This window comes from Ostrea edulis, chromosome 8 (genome assembly GCF_947568905.1).
Source record: "Ostrea edulis chromosome 8, xbOstEdul1.1, whole genome shotgun sequence".
NCBI lineage: Eukaryota > Metazoa > Mollusca > Bivalvia > Ostreida > Ostreidae > Ostrea > Ostrea edulis.
In genome coordinates this window covers 13,165,008-13,192,065 of record NC_079171.1, presented here as the reverse complement: position 1 = coordinate 13,192,065, position 27,058 = coordinate 13,165,008, and the positions used below count along the sequence as shown (strand labels likewise).

Sequence of the window (27,058 nt, the reverse complement as noted above, 5' to 3'; positions counted from 1 at the left end):
TCTTAAAATATTATGTACCATAAAGTTTTTGTTTGTTTAAAAGTTTACAAAATGTTTCATAATAATCTTGTACTTGCGGTATCATGGCAGCACCACCTACATTGTAAGGGCAGTGGATGGGAAAATATGTCGTCTCTCTCTCTCTCTTAAATACATATCATTTGAATTGTTGGGATTGGAAAACAAGTGTATGCGCACTTATAACAATCCCTCTCTTATCATTGTAAGTTATCAAATGGCGATCACATTTGGATAAGAAAGGAGAGAGAGCAAATACAACAGCTGAAGACTAGAAAAAGAAATTTCGCTGGAATAATTACAAATACAATTGTAAATCTATCTGTTCACTGTTGTTTTCAGGGGAATGAAAACCTCTTATCAATTGGATGGACCCATATTTTTTTCTTCTAAAGATGACTACATACAGGGAAAGAGTAATAGAATTCGATAAGTTATTTCTTTTTCAGTATTTCTCTTCATTTTTCTATTTTTTTCTATTTGTTAAACAACATACTGTCACAATCGGGGAGAGAGAGGGTGTTAGAAAATGAAAAATCCTGGGAAAGGGGTGGTACCCTCAAGCGCTTAGTTTAATACGATTTTAAAATACGTACATGCATAAGAATAAGTATTAATTGAGGAAGACTTCCTGTTTTCTCTACAATTTCTGCTGCCCTTGTTCATAACACAATAAGTCTTTTTGATTTTACAAAATGTCGATCATCCCATGAAATCAACTATGCATACAGTTGTTTTTTTTAGCTCACCTGTCTGTTCATCTGTAAACTGTTTACATTTTCGACTTCTTCTCCAGAACTACTGGGCCAATTTCAACCAAACGTGACCAAAAGAACCCTTGGGTAAAGGGTTTTCAATTTTGTTCAAATGAAGGGCCATGTCCCTTTGAAAGGGAAGATAATCATAAAAATGCAAAAATAGGGTGGGGTCATTTAAAAATCTTCTAAAGAATTCATGGACCAGAAAAGCTGAAATTTACATGAAAGCTTCCAGACGTAGTGCAGATTCACGTTTGTTCTTATCATGGCCCCCGGGAGTATGATGGGGCCACAATAGGGGATCAAAGTTTTACATACAAATATATAGGGAAAATCTTTAAAAATCTTCTCAAGAACCACTGAGCCAGAAAAGCTGAGATTTACATGAAAGGTTCCTGACATAATGCAGATTCACGTTTATTAAAATCATGCCCCCGGTGGTGTGATGGGACCACAATAGGGGATCAAAGTTTTACATACAAATATATAGGGAAAATCTTTTTAAAAAAACATTCATACGCATATTACGAAGTAGTTCCAAATTTAGGATCAGAAAACAGCGATTTTAAAACAATTCACATTAAGCATCAATTTAATTGCACCAAAAGCATTTCATACTATGATTAGATATGTAGTCCATACCATAAATGTTGGATATTAGAAACATTTACAAGATTTCTGTAAAACGTCATTGACAGAGAGGTGTAGTGCGAGTAGCGCACGGAACTCTGGGTAAAGAATGGGAAGTCACATTCTCAAAGGCGCAAAACAGTACAGCTACCTAACCAAAAATTGCCAAATTATCTATCCGTAAATATTAAAACTAAATTGCTACATATATATGTGATGAAATTAAAGAACATCTAAATTGATAGGCATTGCCAACAATAGAACAATATTGATATTTAGAGGAGGTGGTGGGTAAATAATCCCAACATTGATTTTGGACAGTACTTATACTTTTTATCTTGAACAACGACACGTACTAAGTACAAATGTACTTTTCTAAGTTTGAGAAAATAGGATTTTCTGGACTATTTGAGCTAACTGAAGGTGTTAAGAGCATTATATGTCAAAACGTGTTCAAGAAAATGCCATAGGGAGTGTGCGTGTGCGCGTTGAGATATTAAGATATCTTGTGACCCCCTTTTTTTACGTTATAAGTGCGTGAATCATTATTGAAATTTTAGTATTTGATAAATGTCAACCACTATTTTATACTCAGCAGAAAAGCTATTCTCTTTTGAGAAGTGCCTTTCTCTTCGCAAACCTTCTTTTATTTGAGCAATCAAAATCAGACTTAAGGCGATGGTTTTTAGTTCTATCGGCAAATCTCGGGCGACTCCTATGACAGCAGCAAAACCTAGAAGTGTGGGACACAATTCGCATCTACTGTACGGAATTTCACATTAAACCTATGCTACTTACTTGGCTAGCTGTATTCAGCGCGTCCGCGCGTCAATAGGTCAATGTTTTCCAGTGAAATTTTATGTGGTAATAAACACCCAAATGAACGTGATTTTTTGTACATTTTAATTTTATCGCTTTACGTTTTAGTTTTATCGCTCGTTTCTAAATCATACATTGAAGTACAATTCTCTCGAATAAATCTAAATTAAACCACAGGTATTGGGGCATGGACCATGTACCCCCCCCCCCCTCCCTTTATTTACTGATTTGGAATTAACACAACGTTATTCTTGACATGATAAGCGAAAGAACACAATACACGCACACGACAGGATAGGATACACGCACGATACCATAGGATACACGGTAAACCTGATAAACGCAAAACATAATCGATTTTCACGATAAACGCTTAACGTTAGCTTAATCCATTTATCCTCGATCAATTCTCTCAGATCCTCGGAATCTGTGTTAACAGTTGCGATTTGAGCTTCGCTTGACGCATTACGCTTGACGCCGCTTGACGTATTATTATCATTATTTTACACCTCCTTTATCTTCATTATTCCTTTTTAGCCACGGTGGTCTAGAGATAGATCGTTTGGCCCGCATGCGGAAAATCGGGGTTCGAATCCCGGCCGCGACAGACATAAGTCTTTAAAACAGGTTGTGACAGTTCCATCACCAAACCCCCGGCATCAGGTATGAATGTCACAGGTCCTCGAAGATGATTTGTAAAACGGATGCGCCGTGTCACATAACTTAAGTGTGGCACGCTAAAGAACCCTCAATGCTCAATGGCCGTAAATGCTGAGCATACAGGTAGGCCTAAATTTGAAGCCCTTTACCGGTATTGGTGACAAATCCAGTGAGTGAAATTGTTTCGAGAGGGACATTAATCAATATATAATTAATCAATCAATCGATCCTATGTGGTAGGTCATAGGTAGAGCGTACGCGTCGTAACCGGGAGGTCATGAGTTAGAGCCCCGCTCGTGCCATGACGCAAAAATATGTAGTGATTGCTCCTTTGCCAAACGCTCGGCATTTAGAAGTGAGAATCACTGGACTTTCGAATATGACCTTAAAAACGGAGGTGCCGTGTAGCGTCAGGCATTGGCACGTTAAACGGCCCTCACTGTCACGCCCCTGAGCGTTATTTTGTGATACTACACCTATGAATAGCTGATGACGTCTCAATATGAGTAAACGTTTTTCGACAAGATGTAAATACTATCAATCAATCAGTATTCCTTCTAAATTATATATAATTTACATTCTGTTATTATTCCCAATTATTTATTAGACAACAATCTAACGAACAAATAGGGCGCTATACGATCGTCTTTTATAATAAACGTATGAGAGCTCGAAAATAACAACACAAATCAAAATAGGAATGTAAATATAAGAAATAAAACATCATTTTGTAGTGACATTCGGCCTATAGGATTTGATCACGTGACCAACTTCTTGTCATAATCCACTGAAACTCACAAAATGATATATTATTTCTTAAAGAGCATATTAGTTAAGTTTGCTACATTTGTGATTGATTGTATTTTATTTAACGTCCCTTTCGAGAATTTTTCACTCATCTGGATTGATTGATTGCATCTTGCTTAACGTCTCTCTCGAGAATTTTTCACTCACATGGAGACGTCACCAAGACCGGTGAAAGGCTTCAAATTTAGGCCTTTGCTCGGCGCTTACGGTACATCCGTTTTTAAGGTCATCTCCGAGGACCCGTGACATTCACACCTGATGCTGAGCGTTTTAGCGATGGAACTGTCACTACCTGTTTTAACGTTTTAGGTCTGTCGCGGCCAGGATTCAAACCCCGACCTTCCGCACGAGGGCGAACGCTCTAGACCACCGCGGCGGTTTACTACAATTGTGACAAGACATAAGTTATTTTTTGGAATGAAGTAACTCGTCATTGTGCCCCACCACATGTATAACATTATCAAACTGTGCACTAAACCGTGCACAGTATTTCCCCACGTGGTCTATCTATGGCAATATTGATGTGTTCATTTAGTTTTATAAATTATATGACAAATCTTGTATATTTAGTGAGTCACAGAGTGACAACTCTCACTGTGGCACATGTGATTTTAAACTGAGATCAGCGAAGGATATAAATTGAAGGTATTTCAAATGTTTTCTACAAGTCATCATTTGTACACTGTATAGCAGACGGGTTCATTTAAGTTTAGTGTTACAGCTATATATGTCGGTCTTGCAGGCATACAGTATGTGTGAATGTGATTAATTTGACTATTATGCATGGACGTTACTTGTAAGAATGAACATTGAATCCTACTAAAGTTGGTATGAACTCACGTAACCCACCTGACCGATTCTAGTTGAGTATGACATCTCGGTTTGTAGAGACAGGCGGCATATGCATTTAACAGAAAACCGAAAACTTCGGGTCAGAATATTCACTGAATTTCCAATTCAATACAGAGCAGCTAACGAGAACTTAATAGTTATAACACTTAGAATACATTCTTATAACATTAATTCGTTAGTTTATGGTGTGAAAACACGATTTCTATCAAGATTGTCCCTACCGGTATAAAATCTTAAAAATATTTAAAGAAAGCATAGAAGTAAACAAGTGTTCAGTGTTGAAATCTGTTTACAAAAATAAATACGTAATTTAGATACGTGTGATAGAATGTGATTTGGTGACACAAAAAAAAAAACAAAAAAAAAAAACAAAAAAAAAAACAGGTATATCCAGTTGAATTCGTAACTTAGCATTAGGTATAGCATAATATCCTAGGCTCTCTTGACTTACATTTTTGGCATACAGGTAATCACTGTAAACAATGTATAATAAAATATTTCAAGAATTTTGTTTATCATCTTTATGCATTACAATTAGAACTTTATTCGGGTGCTGTTTATTCATTCCTGAAATTATACAATCTTACGTATATACTTTATTCATTTGTTTTATCAATTTACCATCCAGGTGAAAAAGAGAAGGCATTTGATCATATATTCAACACTAATTTGAATCATCGATCGTGGGATGGAGAAAATGTAAGAGATACATGTTTGATTTATATTGTTGACAAGGGAGAGCCTAAGATACTATCGAATGAAGAAGGCAAGCATGCTGAGATAAACCTTAAAGAAGAACTCCTTAAAGATGACATGGATATGGCGGTACAACGTAATATACAAGTGTATATTAACAACTCGCCATGTAGAGCTTGCGCCGATGAATTGATCGTTTTTCTTGATATGGAGAAGAATAGTAAAGTACACATGGAAATCTATGCAGCAAGTCTGTATAACATAAAACGGAAGTCCTGCATCGACAATGGTGAACCACATGTCAACTCCATGGATGAAAAGGAAAGCGAAAAGGAAAGCGACAGTAACGCTGAAGGTTTGAGGAAGTTAATGGAACATCCTAATTGCGAAATGCGGGTTTTCAAAGAAAAAGCATGGGATGACTTAATGCATATTCTTGAAATCCATCAGGAAGATTTTAATGAAAGATATGAGACGACGTCAGAGGGAAACGATCGAAGTAGACGGAATGAAGATGAAAGGCTTAAAGAGGATCTGAAAGACATCTCGTAAGAAAGACTCAAAATTACATGCTCACAGCTTCAATTTTTTTCCGCAGTTTTGAAACTTTACAAAATTATTCTTCGTTCATTCAAAAACACAGGATAAAAATATTGTTTGATATTAATCATGTAATGCAACTTGCGTGAAGGTCTATCCAGTAGAGGATAAGAGTGCGATGAAATATGGTTAATTATATTTTTTTCTTAAACTGCCTATGCTTCAATATGTATACCATGCATTTTGCCAGAACGAAAGTTTTTTTTTCTTTCCAATAATGTTTTTTCGTACTATTTAAGTCAAAAGAAGATAATTTCATGGCACGAGTACTTTATGGGTGTTGCGTTTTTGTCTGCAAAAAGAAGCAAGGATCCAAATCGACAGGTAAGATTTTTCTCTCTTTTGTGATCTTTTCAAGGCTTGAGTATAGCGTATTGTAAAATCTATCAAATTAATCGTGGACTACTTTAGATTATTTTGGAAATTTTATGTAAGCTCACGCGGTTGAGTTCAGGTTTTCACCATAAAACTTTTAATACCAGCGCTGTACATAAATATACTTTATATCCACAAATTTTCTGCAATAATAGGAAAATAATTCTAGCTATTCGGAGCTTTGCTTTTGCTCAAATTTTCATATACTGCATATTTCATATCAATGAAGAAAAGGACTCAAATCATGAGACAATGCCATTTATTAAATCTAACAAACGACAAAAAAAACTAATTACAATTACATGGCAATTAATTGGCTGGGCTTAAAAACAAAATATAGGAATACTACAAATTGACTAGTTAAAGTGTAAAACATACAACCAAAAACATGCTGACTAGTCACATGACACAAATATGACTAATCACATGACATGACAAAAGTAGCCCAGCCAATAGATATATGTTAAGAATACTACTAAATATCAAAAAGGTGGTGCATAAAAAAGGCCACAAAGCAACAAACAAGCATAAGCATGTTAGTTGCTGCGACACCCAAGAATAGCCAGAAGTAATTGTATCGGGATTGAAAGTTGAGATTTCGTAGATATTGTAATTTTAGAGACTTTAAATGTTTCACAGAGACAATTGATAAGAAGCACATCGGTCAAATACTGGCCTGTGCATTTTTAAAGACAATATATTTTTAAAATATATACAATTTTTTTTACAAACACAATAAAATATCAAATAAACATTGAGTATATTCTAACCTGAAATATTGTGAGTTAGGGTAATTTTTAATGTAAAATGTATAACATAATAAAAATCATGTAGCAGTCATATACTGGCCTACAATAGTTTTTATGGGACATAAGAACAGCAGTCAAATACTGGCCTGTTCTAATGGGAAAAGGTAAATCATAACAATGTTCAGCACAAGACTGCAAAGTCATTACAAATACTGAGCATGATCAAGGAAAACAGCAGTCAAATACTGGCTTGTTTCGGCTACTCAATGATGGGAATTGGAAATTGGCAGTACAGATAATTTAGTATGGAGGTCCATTGATTGCTTCTTTACCGCACTGGCACTTTGCACGACGTCACAATGAAAAATACGTCATGACGAAGGTCATGACGTACATATCTACGGTCCTTTTGTGGTTGGAAATGTCAAAATATTGTTTCGTTATTTACCACCGCTGTCAAACGGTAAACTGCAATCGCGTAAAAGTTTCTGTCAAATGGGTTATATTAATTCTCTTTGATATTGAAAAAGTTTCAATTTCTTCTTTATATAGCATACATGCTAAAGTAATATCCATATCATATTGTGATCTTGATATCGCCCCTAATCTACACATATAGTTACTTTCACAATTGACTCATTTGCAGGGTTTCCGTACATAAAAATTGCATCATTGGCACGACACCCCAAGGATTTTAAGTGAAAGATGCTTGATTTATGTGACATGTGAACTTCAGTGCCAAAGGAAAGTTAGGGGAGCAAGTTCTGGCTTCAACAGAAAATATGTTTTTCAGGCTAGATTCAACTTCGTATGTGCAAAATTCGCTGCATCTTGCATATTCAATGCAAAGATTAGACATGTTACAAGTCACAATAAACTTGCTCTCAGCACTTTTCAAATTAAGAAATTAATATGCTTTGAAGTTATATTAACTTCAACTTGCATTGATATCTGGCTATCGTGCCAATTCAACGATTTATACATACACGATATGTTTTTATCTTGATATTTGATCACGTGATAGAGTTGATGTAGAGAATGTCGGTCTGGTGAAAAATGTATAAGAGGTCAATATGCACTTAATGATATATACATATTGTTTTTGTATAAAAGGGTTGTTTTTAAAGGAATTTGTCACAAATTGATCTGTTTATTAATGCTTTTTTCCTGACATATTTTTATGGCCCTACATGTACTTAACACAACTGCGAATACGCGACGTTTTTAACATTCGTTTTTCATCTCCTTCCAAGTTCTTACACATTGTGAGACGAGGCTACATATACGTCTACCTAGCACGTCCCACCAATGTTGGATAAAGTTTATGTCAGTGAATTAAGCGGGTCAATCAAGAATGTTGATGTTTGAAGTAAATTTTGTGCGAATATTTCTATGTGCACATGACTTATCTTCTATTAACCCACTTTATACATTAATTTCATTTTCCTCGAGGGATGAGCAAACCTTTTCCCCAGCAATGATATAAATGAAATGTTGCAGTTATCTAGTTGTTTTTTGGAGAAAAAAGTTGGGGGAAAAGTCTTATCCATGACGTTATTGATAATGCTATTAAATTAGCAATAACTTCGATTTGAATTGAGGTAGTATACTTGGCATATATTTCACTTACTTATCGAATCGAAATATGAATGAAAATAAGTACTATTAATGTATAAATGAATACAATCGCCGCTTCAAAAGTCGGGTACTTTAACCGGTCTTCTTGCTTATGTAACAGAATGGGGAATTGAAAGTCGCTCCCCTCTTTTCGCCACAATTTTTCAAAAATAAAAATAATACGAGTAAAACTTCAGATTGACACTTAAAATGCCACTCCACTGTTCGAAAATCCTGGATCCCCCACTGCAATGACATCATAATACGGAAATAACGCATCAGGATATGTATACAGAGTTTATTTCGTAAACAGGAAATAATTTCATCAATCTGTAAAACATACTGTTCAGTTGTTTCATTTTGAACAGTTTTAAATACAGTCTGTTACAATGCCTAAACTGCAACATCTGTGACATGACAATTCATAAGATAACTTTTATATTGGAAGCGAAAACATTGAGGCCGAGTTTTAAGCCTATTTACTCCATGATGATAATAACTTTATGATGATGTTAACCTGCTGTTTCTGGGTAATTGTCATCACGGCTATGGGTCGGTGTGATCATGAACCTCTACTTTCGAGGCTCGAAAAATATGTTCATGTCAAGGTACCGGTGTGATTCTTCCTTAACATCCTACAACAGAAATCTCTCAAGTGAACAAAAACTATGTCATTTTGTTTTTATTTTAGGATATGAAATGAAGTTGGTACGTCATCAAATCTACTATAAAGCCCTTGTAATAACACAAAAAAAATGATATCTTAATTCTTAGATAATGTGGAAAAATGCGCTGCGTTTTTTTAAGTTCGTCAAATACATGTAGCAGAACATCATATATCGCATCCATAATAATCGTTATTGTGACTTTCAGGTCGGAGCATGCATTATAAATGACGAAAGAAGAATTGTTGCAACAGGATATAACGGCTTCGTCGAACTCGATTCTGGCAGTGACAACGATGCTTACTTTCCATGGACAAAACCTGATAAACATAGATATGGTAAAAGTTGTAAAATTCCTCAATCAATACTTTATTATCTCTTAGGCCGCGTATACTGTATGACGTCACTGTAGTGTAACGAAGAAACAAAACGTCAAACGTAAACAGTTCAAAACAAGATCGTAAACATCAAGGTCATTACTTTACACTATACTTTGAACAGTTTCCTTACTTTTTAATGATCTTTTCATCATTTTATGTTTAAAATAAAATCCATACTTTTATATTAATGCTCTTAAGGTCAATATTTTCAATATTTAACTACGAACTACTTCTTTAGTGTTATTCGCCCGCGTGATAATTACGAACACACAATATACAAATCTGTATATTGTACTGCGTCACATATGAGAAGTCTATTCGTAGGTGACGTAATGAGGCCTTGACGGGGAGTTTGGTATCATATGAGAAAAAAAGCAGGAAAAACAAAAACAATACACAGCCGACTTTTGGTCTGGGCAAGATATAAAATATACAATATGTAATAATAATGACAAGTTATGTATGACTGACAAGTTTGTTTACATAGCAGTTGACTTCCGACCTATATGTTAACAAGCAAATAAATCAGTTTTATAATGTGTGAAAATGTTTCTAAATTTTATAAAGTTCTGCATTTTATGGAGCGTTTAATGCGGGTTTGTATCCTTGAATAAATAACTTTTCTTTTGTTTCACGCTACGTTTCCGTACTATCTCTTAGGAATTTGTAAAAGGGAAAATGATGAAATTCGGACTGAGATTTTTGGCAGAGTTCCGAGTGTGTTTACTGACTTGGTTACATTGGTATTTTGGTTCCCTTATTTGTTGACGATGTACAGTAATCCTGTGTTGTGGGGTGTCACCTGTCTGATCTGTATAACTTTCTCAACAACCAGCGCAAGTTATCACATACAAGATGTCGGAAGAGGTGCACGTCATCGATGATTTCACTGTAATTTAGAAATAAAATTTGGATCCAGGTGTTAAATATGAACACGTGGCGCGCCTTTGGTTATTACATTTGCTGACGGTAGATATTTCATTGTTGCTACTGGAATAACATGCTCTTCTTAGAATGGACTTTAGAGAAGGGCTCTGTCGTTTACTTTTGATAATGTTTGATGATTTCAATATCTTTATACCCCTTGAACGAAGTTTGGGGGGGGGGGGGGTATATAGGAATCTCTCTGTCTGTCTGTCCGTCTATCTTTCTGTGTAGATTCGTGTCCGGGCCATAACTTCTTTGTTCTTTGACTTAGGAATACCATATTTGGCACACAGGTTGATCCCCATAAGACAATGTGTCGAATACCTTCATGACCTCTATATGACCTTGACCTTAAGGTAAAGATTAAAGATTTTTACAATGGATTCGTGTCTGGGCCATCACTTCTTTGTTCATTGACATAGGCATATTATATTTGACACATGAGTGTATCACCATGAGACGAGTTGTCGAGTACCTTCATGACCTCTATATGACCTTGAACTTTGACCTCAAGGTCAAAATTGATTATAGGGTTTTCACATAGTCATACCATAAGACATGGGTGTATCACCATGAGACTATGTGTCATCTACATTCACGACCTCTTCATGACCTTGACCTTTTATCTCAAGGTCAAAATTATAGATTTATGCCATGGATTTGTGTTTGGACTATATCTTCCATTTTCTTCTACAAAGGCATACCATATTTTTACACTCAGGAAACGGGTAATTTATACCTATTAACAACACCCTTTGGGAGATTGGGGTAAGCGGGGGTTATTCTTAGTGAGCATTCCTCACAGTACATCTTGTTTGACTCGAGAAGGTAATTATGCACTAATGTTGAAAGTGGACTGGTTTCAGCCATTCAAGCATACACATTATTCAGTTGGCGCCATACATATTTCAATTTTAAATCTACCACGAGAAGAAAGATTTAAGAGATAAAATGTTATCTTGATTGGTATCATACTTGATATGAAGAAAGAACCCCCTACTAATACATTCATACAACCGCTAGTAAATGAATTAAATGAGGCCTGGTGCAAGGAATTTATTTTAATAAAGTCCAGGAAATCGAAGAATCAATTGAAAAGATTTAGATTGGCACTTTTATGTGTTGGATGTGATGTACCCGCAAGCCGAAAATTATGTGGATTTTATGGTCATATGGCAAATTTAGGATGCAATAAGTGTAAAATACATTTTCCAGGTGTGTTAGGAGAGAAAATATTTGGTGACTTTGACAGAAGTGAATGGCATTCAAGAAGCAATGATGATCATAGAGAAATATGTAGGAAAATTGCGAAATGTTCAACAAAATCAGAAAGAGGCCCTTGAGAAAAAGCATGGAATTCGCGTTTCCTGTCTTTTAGATCTAGATTATTTTGATCCAGTTAGGATGAAACCAATTGATCCAATGCACAATATTTTTCTTGGTACAGCTAAGCACATGATAAGTGTTTGGAAAACTAAGTTGGCATTGAATGAAAATGATTTGGTAAAAATTCAGTAAAAAGTAGGATTTTTTTGTCCATCAGATGTGGGCAAATTGCTTTAAAAAATTTGCCAGATCCTATGGTTCATTTAATGCTGATCAGTGGAAAAACTGGACTTTACTTTTTTCAATTTATGTATTAAAATATATCTTACCACAATAACGATTAGAATGCTGGAGAAAGTTTGTTCTTGCTTGTAGAGGGTTGTGCTTTAGAACCATATCTTTTGGAAATGTTAAAGTAGCAGATATTTTACTGCTGGAGTATTGTATAAAGTTTGAGCAGCTCTATGGAAGGCACTTAATTACATCAAATATGCATTTGTATGGTCATTTATTAGATTGTTTGTTTGACTATGGTCCAGTTTACGCCTTCTGGTTATTTAGTTTTGAGAGAGAAAATGGCATACTTGGATCTTACTTAACAAACAGAAAGCAAATTGAGGCTCAAGTAATGACAAAAATATTTGAAGGAAGGTTGAACCAGAGAAAAACAATATGATATACGGTTTGATGAAAACTTTTCTTCAAATTCTTTATTTGAGGAAGTTAAAATTTCAATCTGATAATGTGCATGGGACATTGTTTCAACAGTGCAAAAAAGAAAGTTTTAGTGTTATTGAAAAGGCTTCAATGCAGACATCTATTTTATCTGTAGACTGGAGTATTAGTGAGGGTATTTTTGCAAAAAAGTTCAAATGTGGAACTTTATCTGAAATGGATTCAAAGAGACTTCAAAAGATGTATTCATTTTTGTATGGCACTGAGAATTTTCAATTGTGTACCTCAGTAAAACTAGGAATTGAGTTGTATCTGAATTGGTCAGTTTTAGGCTCAAAACATAGTCGTAGTGTACGATTATCATTTGGTTTAGCATTTTGGTCCATGGGTAATGGTCAACTTGCACACACATGCGATGATTTAAGTCCTCATCCAGGTCAAATACAAAACATTCTTGAACATTCCATTATTATTATGGAACAGTAAAGAGCCATTTTCTTCCAAAAGTCACTTGGTTCAAAAGTCTTGATGATTCAATCAGATATTATTATGGCAAGCCAGTGGAAGTATGGTATAGAAGACAATATGAACAAGAGGGTCCTTCTATGTATCTACCTGTTCAACGAATTAAAAGCAAATTTGTATATGCAACGGATTTCCTAATGGGAAAATATGTCATCCTTGTATGTCCAAGAGAATGGTATATTGTCTAACATGTCTTTTATATGATTATTTTGTAAGATTTAGAAGTTTTGTGGCAGTTAAACAGTGTCATAAAGTATAAGGGCCATTCCATTAAAACCTGTGGTATCTAGGGACAGCAGTTTGAAGTGAAATAAGTTAATGGGTGGATGTTTCTGAAAAATCAGATTGTACTGGATGTTTAAATGTGAGATTACACTTCAATAAATATTCAATTATTTAAAAATAAAACTCATTGTTTTAGTTGTTTTTGGATAGTGTGTGAATTTGACATGAATATGCCGTTATACCTGGACATGCACATTGTAGAAAACTTATGCGTAGTTAATGTGCAGAATTCATAAAAAAGGTTTCCTTTAAAATTCATTATCTAAATAGCCTTTGTATATATTTATCAGTGACCTGGGTTACAAAGTATCACGCAGCCACTTGTACAAAATTGTATATTTACAACTGCAAAGGAAATAGAGGAGTGGTCAACTAAATAAGAAATCTCAATTATAGTTTAAAATTATTTTCAAATGAGTTAACTCCTTTTGTGTGGCAAAATTGAATTTTCATGCACTTTTTTTTCAAATTGGTGCATTTCCATATCATATTCCTAATAATCCATCATCAGGTGAAGAATGTACAAATACATGTTTATATAACAAATATTTGTGTAAAGTAATATAATGTGGGATATTTGTACATTGTTCACTTGAAGACGGATGCTTGAAATCCACAAATGAATTCTTTTGAATTTTCCATATACACTATTTATTTTTTGCAATTAGATTAAAATCAGTATTACTGTTGAGTTATGATTATGCAATGAAAATATGTTTTATATATTTCTTGGCCTTTTGATAGATACAAAGGTTTGTTCACCTTTCAAATGCAAAAGATGATGGTTGAGCTTTTCGCTTAAAAAAGGCATCAACAGGTGACCTTTCATAGACCTTTTATAATAAAACAGGTGAAAGTTCACCTTTTGGTAATAAAAATATTATAAAAAATGTAGATTCTTTTGGAAATATTTTGAAAATTATTAAATGTGATAAAAGGTGTTTTTTCGTGCAGTATTAACACAAACTGTATACAAATACAATAAATATATTTTTATTTTATAGTCTTGCACGCATTATGTATCAGCTTATCACATCTCAAGTTTGCTTGAAACAATTATTCTCCTTGGTCAACACCTGAAATTTTGTGTAATGACGTGTTCACTCCAGCGAATGACTTAAAACATGTAGTATTATTGTATCAGTATTTATCGATTTACTATAATCTACTATCTATTCCAAAAGTCTGCAACTTGAATTTAGATAACATTTTCGTCAATTCACAGAACACTTTCGAACCCCTTAATACATAGCAGTACATGTATATACATGTACATAGATAGACAAGTAGATGGATAGATAAAAATGTAGATATAAGTATGTATGTGTATATAATATTTATCTGTATAATTATAGCTATCCATTTATCAATTTATTTTTCATTATATATATATAAATATATATATATATATATATATATATATATATATTGATTTAATATTGTTTAACATCATTCTCGAGAATATTTCACTCATATGGAAACGTCACCACTGCCTGTGAAGGGCTGCAAAAATTTAGGCCTATGCTCGGCGCTATTGGCCATTGAGCAGGGAGGGATCTTGATCGTGCCACAATTGCTGTGACACGGGACCTCGGTTTTTGCGGTCCCGTCCGAGGGACCGCCCCATTTAGTCGCCTCTTACGACAAGGAAGGGGGTACTGAGGACATATTCTAACCCGAATCCCCACGGGACTATATATATATATTAAAAGAAATAGAATAAACAGTACACAAAGTTAAAAATTTAACGCAAGCGCTTTCATTTTATAATCCTCAGGCGTTACATTTTAAAATAGTTTTGAAATGGCCTGACGTCATAAAGGCGTCCTAACATTTCACGTACATAACGACGTCATAAACGAATGAAGGGAAAAGGTTTTTACGTTAAGTATATTATGACGTCATAGATAGTAACAGTAAACATATGTTAGGACGCCTTTATGACGTCAGGCCATTTCAAACCTATTTTAAAATGTAACGCCTGAAGATTATAAAATGAAAACGCTTACGTTAAATTTTTAACTTTGTGTACTGTTTATTCTATTTCTTTTAATATATATATATATATATATATATATATATATATATATGTGTGTGTGTGTGTGTGTGTGTGTGTGTGTGTGTGTGTGCGTGTTTAAACAGAAAAATGTGTTAACATAGAATAATCAATTATATGTTTGAAAATATTGAATCCAAGGGCAATAACTCTTGCTTTCATTCAATTATACATTAAGTCCAGTATATATGGATTATTTCAGTTTGTCATGCAGAAATGAATGCAGTTGTGAACAGACATGGTACCAGTTTGAAGGGTTGCACGGTATATGTAACACTGTTCCCCTGCAATGAATGCACAAAGCTCCTGATACAGTCGGGGATCAAGGAAGTGATATACTACGCTGATGATAAAGCTGCAAAAGAGGAATTCAAGGCCTCTTGGGAGATGTTGGAACTGAAAGGTGTTAAGTTGAGGTACGTATCTACAAACTTATATATACTGCTACTGTTAACGAAAATGATATCTCTATTGCCGCTGTTAACTGAATTGATATTTCTACTCCTACTGTTAAATAAAATGATATCTCTACTGCCACTGTTAACTAAAATGATATCTTTACTGCCACTGTTAACTAAAATGACATCTTTACTGCCACTGTTAACTAAGATATCTTTACTGCCACTGTTGACTAAAATGATAGCTTTACTGCCACTGTTAATTAAAATGATATCTCTACTGCCAGTGTTAACTAAAATGATATCTCTACTGCCACTGTTAACTAAAATGATATCTCTACTGCCACTATTAACTAAAATGATATATCTATTGTCACTGTTAACTAAAATGATATATCTACTGCTACTGTTAACTAAAATGGTATCTCTACTCCTACTGTTAACTAATTGATATCTCTACTGCCACTGTTGACTTAAATAATAGCTTTACTGCCACTGTTAACTAAAATGATATCTCTACTGCCAGTGTTAACTAAAATGATATCTCTACTGCCACTGTTAACTAAAATGATATCACTACTGTCACTATTAACTAAAATGATATCTCTATTGTCACTGTTAACTAAAATGATATATCTACTGCTACTGTTAACTAAAATGATATCTCTACTCCTACTGTTAACTAATTGATATCTCTACTCCTACTGTTAAGTAAATGATATCTCTACTGCCACTGTTAACTAAAATGACATCTCTACTGCCACTGTTAACTAAATAATATCTCTACTGCCACTGTTAACTAAAATGCTCTCTACTGCCACTGTTAGCTAAAATGATATCTCTACTGCTACTGTTAACTAAAATGGTATTTCTACTCCTACTGTTAACTAAATAATATCTCTACTGCCACTGTTAACTAAATAATATCTCTGCTGCCATTGTTAACTAAATGATATCTCTACTACCACTGTTAACTAAATGCTATCTCAACTGCCACTGCTAACTAAAATGATATCTTTACTGCTACTGTTAACTAAAATGATATATTTATTGCTACTCTTAGCTAAAATGATATCTATATACATATACTGCTACTGTTAACTGAATTGGTATAGTTACTGTTAACTAAATTGAAATTTAAATGAAAAATGTGGTGTTTGTGAATAGTGTCCTGGTCATTGGGGGAAACAGTATTAAAAATAACAAATAACATCTAGAACAGAAAGACAATCATAAGATGTACAAATGTTATGTTGCATCAGTCAGAATTTCTATACCGAGGTCACAATGACGATTTAAATATCATTTGAAACAAGAGGCCCAAGGGCCTAGAATCGCTCTTCTGATAAATTGTACAACCCCACCATTTCTATTCTTAGCCTGTTAGTATTCTAAATCTTTAGTTAAATCCTAAGAATTCAAAAAAGTAGGTCAATGTGACTTACTTTTTGGTTTACACATTTTGAGAACCCAAGAAATGTCAACTGACAAAGTTTGATGATTTTAAGCCAATTAGTGTCTGAATATTGAAATATAGCTGTCAAATTCCAATCGTAGGTCATGGTGACCTACTTTTTGGTCAGCGAACTCTGAACATGCAAGACCCATCAACTGACAATGTTTGTAGTCTGTAGGTCAAATAGTATCTGAAATATATAAATATAGCCGTCCAATTCCAAAAGTAGGTCAAGGTGACCTACTTTTGGTCGACACCCTTTGAACATGCAAGACACATCAACTGACAACGTTTGATTACTGTACGTCAAATAGTATCTGAAATATATAAATATAGCCGTCCAATTCCAAAAGTAGGTCAAGACCCAACAACTGACAAAGTTTGATGACTGTAGGTCAAATAGTATCTGAAATATATAAATATAGCCGTCAAATTCCAAAAGTAGGTCAAGGTGACCTACTTTTTGGTCGACACACTCCGTAGACTCAAGATGCATCAACTGTCAAAGTTTGATGATTGTAGGTCAAATAGTGACTGAAATATATAAATATAACTGTCAAATGCCAAAAGTAGGTCACCGTGACCTACTTTTTGGTCGATACACTCCGAAGACTCAAGATGCATCAACTGACAAAGTTTGATGATTGTAGGTCAAATAGTGTCTGAAATATAGTAATTTAGCTGTCAGATACCAAAAGTAGGTCACGGTGACCTACTTTTTGGTCGACACAAACCGAAGACTGAAGACACATCAACTGACAAAGTTTGATGATCCTAGGTTTTACAGTGCCCAAAATATGCATCTAAAATTGAAAATGTGAAATTTGAATAACTGCAAAATTCAAAAATTAGGTAACTGTGACCAACTTTTTTATAAATATGTTTCAAGGCCTCAAGATGCATCAACTTACAAGATTTGATGATTCTAAACCTCTCGGTATTTGAAATAACAACTTAAAATATATCTATAAATGATAAGCCATAAAATTCAGAAAGTAGGTCACGGTGACCTATTTTTCAGTTGACACATTTCTAGGTCCCATGATCCACCAACTGACAAGTATTGATGATCATAGGCTTCAAAGTGTCCAAGATATGTATCAAAATTAATTTTAAAATAAATACCTGCAAAATTCAAAAAGTAGGTCACCGTGACCTACTTTTGAGACAACTTGACACACGGTCCTAAGCTGCATCAACTGTCAAAATTTGATAATCCTAGTCCTTATAATGACTAAAATATCAAAGATTTAAGGAAATATGAATTTAGGTCAACTTTGAAGTGACCTTGAGACCACGCCCTTTGCCCCAGGGTAATGCCTTGAACAATTTTTAATCTACAACATATCCTCATCCTTATGTGTAAGTTTGGTGATAATCTGCCCAGTGGTTCTTGAGAAGAAGATTTTTTAGCAACCACTACTTTTGTTTGTATTTTCCTGATTATCTCCCCTTGTTAAAGGGTCACATCCCTCTTTTTAGTATGTATGAAAGCCCTTGGGCCAGTGATACCCTGTAACAAATCTGAAAAAAATTGGCCAAGGGGTTCTTGAGTTATAGCCCTTTTTCTAAAAAGTTTACGAACACCGCACACCGCACAAATGGCCATAGCATTAGGCTTTTTGAGCCTTCGGCTCAGAAGAGCTAAAAAAAATCAACGAGGCTTTTATTCAGAAAATTGCATCAATTCTTTCCAACTGCTTCGCTAGAATATCACAAAACATATCTATAAATTTCCTTTTAGTAAAGTGCATATTATCGACTGTGTAGCTACATTTTTATCTCACTTAAACCGAAGTCTCAAGTGAACTGTTCTCATGAAAGGTGAAGATAACTAACAGTGATCAATCTCATAACTCCTATAAGTAATACAAAATGAAATAAGCAAGAGGTACTGTGAGCAATGCTCACTAAGAATACCCCCGCTTACCCCAATCTCCCAAAGTGTGTTGGTAATAGGTATAAACTACCTCTTTTCTGAGTGTAAAAAACAAATGGCATGACAAACTGAACCATATTGCTACTTCAATGTCCAGTGCGCTTGACCCTTTGAATCAAAAATGGATAGGGAACATCTCCATCCCATGGGTAGTCCATATATATGATATGGTGACTCTAGGTGGAAAGGATAACGCTTTAGAGCCCGGAAACCATATTGCTACTTCGATGTCCAGTGCGCTTGACCTTGACCTTTTGACCCCAAAATCGATAGGGAACATCTTCATCCCATGGGTAGTCCATATATATGATATGGTGTCGGTAGGTGGAAAGGATAATGCTTTAGAGCCCGGAAACCATTGCGTCTACAGAAGGACAGGCGGACGGACAGACCGACAGACAGACGGACAACCTGATTCCAGTACACCCCCCCCCCCCCCCAACTTGTTGCGGGGGGTATGATAAAGAGTTGGGCAAACACGGACCCCTGGATATACCAGAGGTGAGATCAGGGGCTTAGGAGGAGTAAGCGTCCCCTGTCGACCGATCGCACCCGCCGTGAACCCTATATCTTGATCGGGTAAACGGAGTAAACAAAGGTTCTATTTCTTTCAAACACATATGATTTTGCAACTTTGTTCACTAGATGTAAACCTATTTCAAAAAATATAAAGTTTAATTTCGGTGGATGTTGTATCATTTAGAAGATCCATTTGATCAAATTTAACAGCCCTCTTTATTGTAAAGAGTTTTGAAGAGAGATGCCCATGCAGTCCTTTAATTCCAACAATAGAGAGATTGGATACATATTCTCTGTCTTTAGGTATATCTGTATGTGTTTTAGATTTAGGATATCGAAATTCCCATAAAATTCATGTTCATTGCTTTTCGCGAACTAAACGTGAGACAAGATGGTGTTTGTGAAACACTAATGTCAGCAAAGTAAATTCTGCTAACAAACGAAAGGTCTTGTTAAAAGGAATACTAAAGCCCAATCACCAAATATTCAAAAGTTAATTGTCTCAAACCCCAAGATGAAGGTTAAACTGTCATACATGTTGGTATCAAAAGAAAGGTTTTGTCACAAGGAATACACTTGTGAATTATGAAATCCATATCACTACGCATTCAAATGTTTCACCAAGGTATAAGTTTTTGCAGATATAGTAATAGACAGACCAAAAACTATATGACCCGAAAATCCTATTTCGAGGACATAAAAAAACTATGGTGAAGAGTTTTCACGTAAAATTCACGTAGGAGTTAGACATCATTTTAATATGAACTCCATGTGAGGGAATTCTTATGAGGCACAATTTCTTGTGGATGGATTTGTATTATGTACCTTAAATACATCGGGTCAGTCTTCTCTATCAATATTTCTTTCGTGCTCTATCAAAATAATTATTGACGATAACTATGTTTTCAATCCATTGTCTCTGTATGAATTAAACTATTGGGTCATTCAAAAGTTTCCATGCCCTGCTGTAACAAATTCCGAACTTTAGTTTAAAATTCAAAGAAGGTCACAAGTCTCTCAATGTCCTGAATGCAATGTTTTTTGCAACATCATATAGATTTTTATACTAATTTTACTTTGAAAATGAAATTCTGAATCTTTGTAAAAAATTTCAAACTCAACACTAAATATAATCAACAGTTACCAATCATAAAGATAGAAAAATAATTCCTGTTCACACCTTTGAAAATTGAATAAGAAATCCTATGAAATGGCGTATAAGTTATGTATTGTTTCCACCAATTGGTGACTAATTGTATAGCCCTTTTCAACATGTACTGCTTTTTATATAATATGTACTTCATATGCAAAATCTTTATGTAACCCTTGAAGAGTTGAAAATGGTTGAAAGGTAAACTGTTGACAGTAAAAATACACCTGCGTACAAAAACTAAGTTCAATATTTCAAGGCGTTTAGAAAAAAGGTGAAGAAAACTTTTAACAGTATTTTTTCTAAGATAGAGGAATACAACTCCATCAAAAATTAACAAACCGGAACAAATTTCAAACTCGATCTCTAACTCATCAATGTACACTAACATTAAGAAAATCAATTTAATATCTTAAGAAGTTTATAAAAAAGAAGTCCTGAAAACTCGGTGTCGTGGAAGAACTGACAATGATAAAAAAGCTAACCCCGACCACTTTGTGGCAAGGGCATAAACGTGTTGTTAAGGGCATTGGTATTTCCTCTACGGCATGACTATTATACAATGTTTCCCTAATATCCACAATTAACTTATACTTACTAAATAAGTCAACATTTTCTGAACTGTTGACATTTAAAAGTTGTCATTTTAACAGTTTTTATCTATTTTGATTATTCTTGATCTGTTTTACTAGTGTGTGATTTTCTGATGTTTACCTATACTTCTGATTTTGTATGTCTGACATCTTAAAAACGGTGGCAACGTACTTATTTACTTTGGTTATTAATCAAATTAAACTATATTAGGTGGACATTGATACAGTTTTTCCACTTTCAACTATAAATATTGATAAGTCACATGAGGATGGAGATACGCTAAGAAACGCTCTCTCTTTAAGAGACTGGGGAAATCACATCTGTAGGTGTGTAATGTTTGTAGATTACATTCATTGGTTCTACTCCTATTATTTTTCTTGCAGAGAATACAAAGATTTGGATGGAAAATACCAAGGCAGACGAATCAATCTAAAATTCGATGACTTTGCGAAATAATGTCAATCTTCAAATACCGATGAAAGCCATATGAACTCATGTGAAATGATTTTTTTTTTGGATATTTTATTCTAATATGATTATCATTTTACAAAATTGACAATCGTATATTATTATTTTTGTTTGTTTTAAATTGTGTCCACTAATATGATAGGATGTAAAATATTTACCCGCTTTGTACAATACATTTGCTTTATGCATTCTTATTCAAATTTGGAACTTAAAATTCAATTAATCAAATGCTTTCTCTGGATGAAAAGAACAGTTAATTATCAAATACATACAAGGATTTCCATATAATTCTACAACAATTTCAGATATATCAGTTGAATACAAACCATGTATTATACCAATTTTGACTTTTGATTAGAATGCTTCTTTGAATTATCATACCCCGAGAAGTGATATTCGCCAATCTCAACAGCTGAGGTAAATATTACTTCCTTTGGGTGGATAACCAAAGTTTAGTAATCGTTTCATAAGAGTGTTGTCTGATTTCGTCAGCTCATGAAGTAGTATCACATTAATTTCAAGTCACGTTATACATGTACAAATACCATAGTTGTGTAGTTTGTGTTTTCTTTACTTCAATTCTTACACGGCATCCTTCAACTCATCATACATTATTACATTTCAATTTTCAATATGCTTTCCTCTTGCTTCATTCTTACAGCTTTGATTATAATATATTTGTATATTTAACATCCTTAATTCCATTTCACCTTTTTGCGTTTCTGATTTGTTAAATTTTAGATTCTAACGTAGATTTTACAGACATTGTTAATAATATCGAAATTCAGTCTATCGTAATATACTATGCTTCATTGAATTTGTTATTTTTTGTCTCATTATTGCACAAAAGGGTATTGTGTCCGCTAAAACAACTATTCTCTGATACAAATCTGAAAAGTTGACTTCTGGGTCCTTTTTTTTAAAAAGGCGTATATATTATGACAAAAATTAGTCCAATTTAGTTACACCAATATTTATATGAGCCTCAATTGCGTTTAAGAAAGCAGCGGAAAACTTGGACCTCTTATCTGACTATTAAACATGCGCAAATCATAGTCTATTTACTTAAGAGACTAAAATTACATGAGGCGGATCAATAGTCTAAACTGAGATGTGGTCTAAATTAAATATCTGCCTTTTGTGAAACGCATATTAAGTCCGATTTTCATATTTAGTCTGGACTAAGCTTATAGGTCATCCATCTTTTAGATAAACAGATCGATGGAGCACTCATTTTACGTAAACAAGATTTCCTGAAATTTAATACAATTTCACGATATGGTCATATTGGTCCCACCTTACGACCCTGTAGTTATGAATTGCACAATTTAGGTCAAAAGCGTCATGGTCATCATGATCATGCATTTAATATTTCATAAATATAGTTGGAAGTAGATAATATATTCTGCTATTTGATAAATGTTCACTATATGGTCTTATTGGCCTCACACTGGGGTCCGAACCTCTGATCCAGGGGCCATGAATTTCAAAATTTTGCTAAAGGAATTTATGGACATCATAATCATGCATTTCTTTTTTTTTTTTCAAATACATATTACATATGGGAGCAAGGCCTGAATTATGACCCAAGAGTCATGGATTTCACAATTTAGGTTAAGACATTCATGGACATCATAATAATGTATTTAGTCTTCACAGATATTTACGGAAATAGAGAAGATTTTCTGCGGTTCAATACATGTTCGTTATTTGGCCATATTGACACCACCCCATGGCCTGAACCTCTGACCCATGAAATTCAAAAATATATTTGAGGGCTAAATGAAAATAATAATCTTGCATTTGGTTTCTCTCCCTATTCTGCCTCTGTGCAGATAGTTTACCGAACAATTAAAACAATCAAAGTCATATATCTTAAATGTCTGACAATAATTATAGAATTTAAATTCACAATAGAATTTTACAACGGCCTATAACTCATCTAATACACATCAACACAAGAGAAAGCTACCTTAGTTTAAACGAATTTAAACACTGAATTTACTAATTATGACTCAACATATGGCAATATTTCCAAGAATAAAATCTAAAACATAGACATATGCCTAAACCTTAGGTCTGTCCCCACATTCACAATATGTAAACATGTGATATATACTAATGTAAGAAAATACACACGAATGCTTAGCACTACAATGCTTGAAACAAATAGAATAGCAAAAACATTGGCCGATATAATCTAATTACCTCGGACGGAAAGTAAAATGTTTCAAAAAGTTTGGCCGAAGTGTCTGACATTCATGTAAAATACTATTACAATGAAAATCGTCTGGAATCCAGTATCATAAAAGTCATAAAGATTGCCAGTCATTCATTCCACAATAATTTAAATGCATTTCAAATTAAATGTGATAATATTATATCGACTCAATGAAATGCTTCTTCAAATCTACTGATTGAAGAATGGAACATGACTACCTGCGCGTATTCTAATCTACGAATCCCAACATGCATCTCCTTTCCCAGTATACGATCTGCTTCCTGTTCGACATTTGAAGATACATGGACATCATTGGAAATGCATACACATCAGATGATTGAATTACAGCTTTCCCTGGGGGTATCTTGACGTTAAAAATGTTTGGTAAATCGTGACCCTGGAATTAATGTTTAATAACCAATAAAATTAATTCCGACATAGTATTTCATCATGACAGGATGTTTTTCCGGTTTTTCCCTCTAAAATTACTGAAAATGTTCTGGAAGATATAAACATACACTTGAATCTGATTCATGCTTAACTGGGAGAGGTGTTAACAACTTCAGTATTAAAATGTCCACCCTTTCTCATATTTCTGGGTTCTTCATCCCAGAGCCTTTACAATGTTACTGACAGCATTCACAGACACTGTTACAGACAGAGCTAACGTTTTGCATCCGATAGTACTGCGCGTAACGGTTTAATTTTAGAAGAAAGTAATGAACCCAATCTAAAATACTGTGAATAGTAAATACTGTGATTTCTGGCAAAAGCTCGGTATAAAGATTGATTAATCTTATCCCCCAGGATTAGTGACGTCAAAAGAGAGCGTTTCACAGGCAGAGATAGATCCATATTATATTTGTTTAATTCGATGAACTGAAATAAAATCCGCAGGCACTAGTAGAAAATACTTCATTTGGAACATGGATAGTCTTTTCTATTCAACTGTTTCTTACTAGTGGCCATTATCAACCTATCCACGCCGACATTCTACGGTGAGTGGCAGACCCTATATGCTTGGACAATCGGAATGCCTCGGAAAGCAGACTACCATTGACAGCAATTGCACATTATTGGACCTTTCTGACAACAGGAAAGCATTTCCCGAGCTTGCTAGAAAGATCCAAGTGTTGACAGTTGTTTTTCTTCGCAACGTAAAAAGTTTACCTCTAGAAACACCTAATCTATGACTGCAAAATGTACTAGATAAGTAATAAAGTAGATAAGCTTGAGGTATACATGTATCAATATTTACCGTGAGTCACGAATAACGTATATCTTAAAAACCGAATTTAACGATATATAATCCAGACATCAGAGCTAGCAGCCTGTCGTATATAATAGGTTTAATAGCACCGTAGTATGATATCAGCACATTAGTAGAATATCCAGTTAAAAAGTATATGCGAGACTGATTTCTAAATCGATCAGAATTTTCTAGGAGAATCCAGGGTGCTATTTGACAACAGGCTCAGTAGAATACCGAGGATCCAACGACAGGAACAAGCAGTGAGAGGTAGAGAATGTAAAGTGAACATGTATAGTCACTAATTGTTGTTCAATAGTTATTACAAAAGCTTAGTAGTGTAATTTTCTATGTTATACAAACATACATGCAGTGAGACAGAGCGAAGAGCTGCGAAGTCTAACGACAAATGCGCGTGAACAAGTCGTTAATGGAGTTGTACATTTGTCTAGACTTTTTGTGTGACAAACACAAGAAGTCCCTCATAAGAAATGGCGGAGATCAAACAAATTCAAATCTCTTTTTGAAATTAACCTCATAGTACGAATTTTGTAACGACTTATAAGAATAGATGCGTGACGCAACGATCTGCGCTTTGATATCACAATACACCTCGAGCAGTGGTGGATCTAAATTAGCAGTAAAGGGCGAATTTTAGCACCATGAAAAGTATTAAATCTTGAGAATCCTTTGCTTGATATACATCAAACTTGGTACACCGGTACTATTATAAAGATTTGAATTTTAAGCCATATCATCTAAGGTCAAACTGCCGCGGTGGCCAAGAGGTTAGAACTTTCGCCCCGCATGCGGAAGGCCCGGGGTTCGAATCTCGGCCGCGACACACCTAAGTCGTTACAACAGGTAGTGACAGTTCTATCGCCAAACGTTCGGCATCAGATTTGAATGTCATGGGTCCTCGGAGATGACCTTAAAAACGGATGACCCGTGTCACAGTATGTGTGGCACGCTAAAGAACCCTCACTGCTCAATGGCCGTAAGCGTCGAGCATAGGCCTAAATTTGAAGCCCTTCACCGGTCTTGGTGACGTATCCATATAGGTGGAAAATTCTCGGGTGAGACGTTAAGCTAGATGCAATTAATCAATCAATTTAAGGTCAAGGATCAATCCACTGTTGATATAGGAAGAAATTGTGCACTCAATATCTTGAATTGTTTTGGGACTACTATCAATCAATTGGTACAATTTTGCACCACTCTGGCATACATGCTTCTGAAACATTTCTTGATTTGATAGTGATGTTATTTCACACATGGGTTAGACATTGGTAGTAGATGGCTCCTTCATTGTATTTCAGATCAAAGTTCAGATTACTCTGTACAGCTCCAATATTTTTGATAACCCTTTCTTTCATAATGATAATATTTCATACAGGGGATAGTCATTGGTAGTAGATGATACCTATTGATTTTCAGGTCAAAGGTCAATGAGTGCAATACAGTTCTCCTTACACAATATTTGTGTGCTCAGTATTTTGAGAACCCTCTCTTGGATACAGGAAGTTTTCTCCTATAGGTTTTAATCATTGGTAGTAGATGACCCCTATTTATTTTCAGGCGAGAAGGTCAAAAGTCACCGAGTGCAATACAGTACTTTGTCCAATTGGTGTGCAATCGATATTT

At 34.6% G+C, this 27,058-nt stretch overlaps 1 protein-coding gene across 1 annotated transcript in view; it reads left to right on the top strand.

The window, feature by feature from the left end:
* The window catches only part of LOC125662407 (uncharacterized), a 39,970-nt gene extending 17,211 nt beyond the window's left edge, over positions 1-22,759 (top strand). Inside the window, exons 2-6 of the mRNA XM_048894615.2 lie at positions 5,173-5,788; positions 6,080-6,164; positions 9,455-9,584; positions 15,623-15,836; positions 21,860-22,759. Of these exons, the coding sequence (XP_048750572.2) occupies positions 5,173-5,788; positions 6,080-6,164; positions 9,455-9,584; positions 15,623-15,836; positions 21,860-21,932 (1,118 nt within the window). The 3' untranslated portion in view covers positions 21,933-22,759. The remainder of the gene's footprint in view (positions 1-5,172; positions 5,789-6,079; positions 6,165-9,454; positions 9,585-15,622; positions 15,837-21,859) is intronic.
* Positions 22,760-27,058: the final 4,299 nt, after the last annotated feature.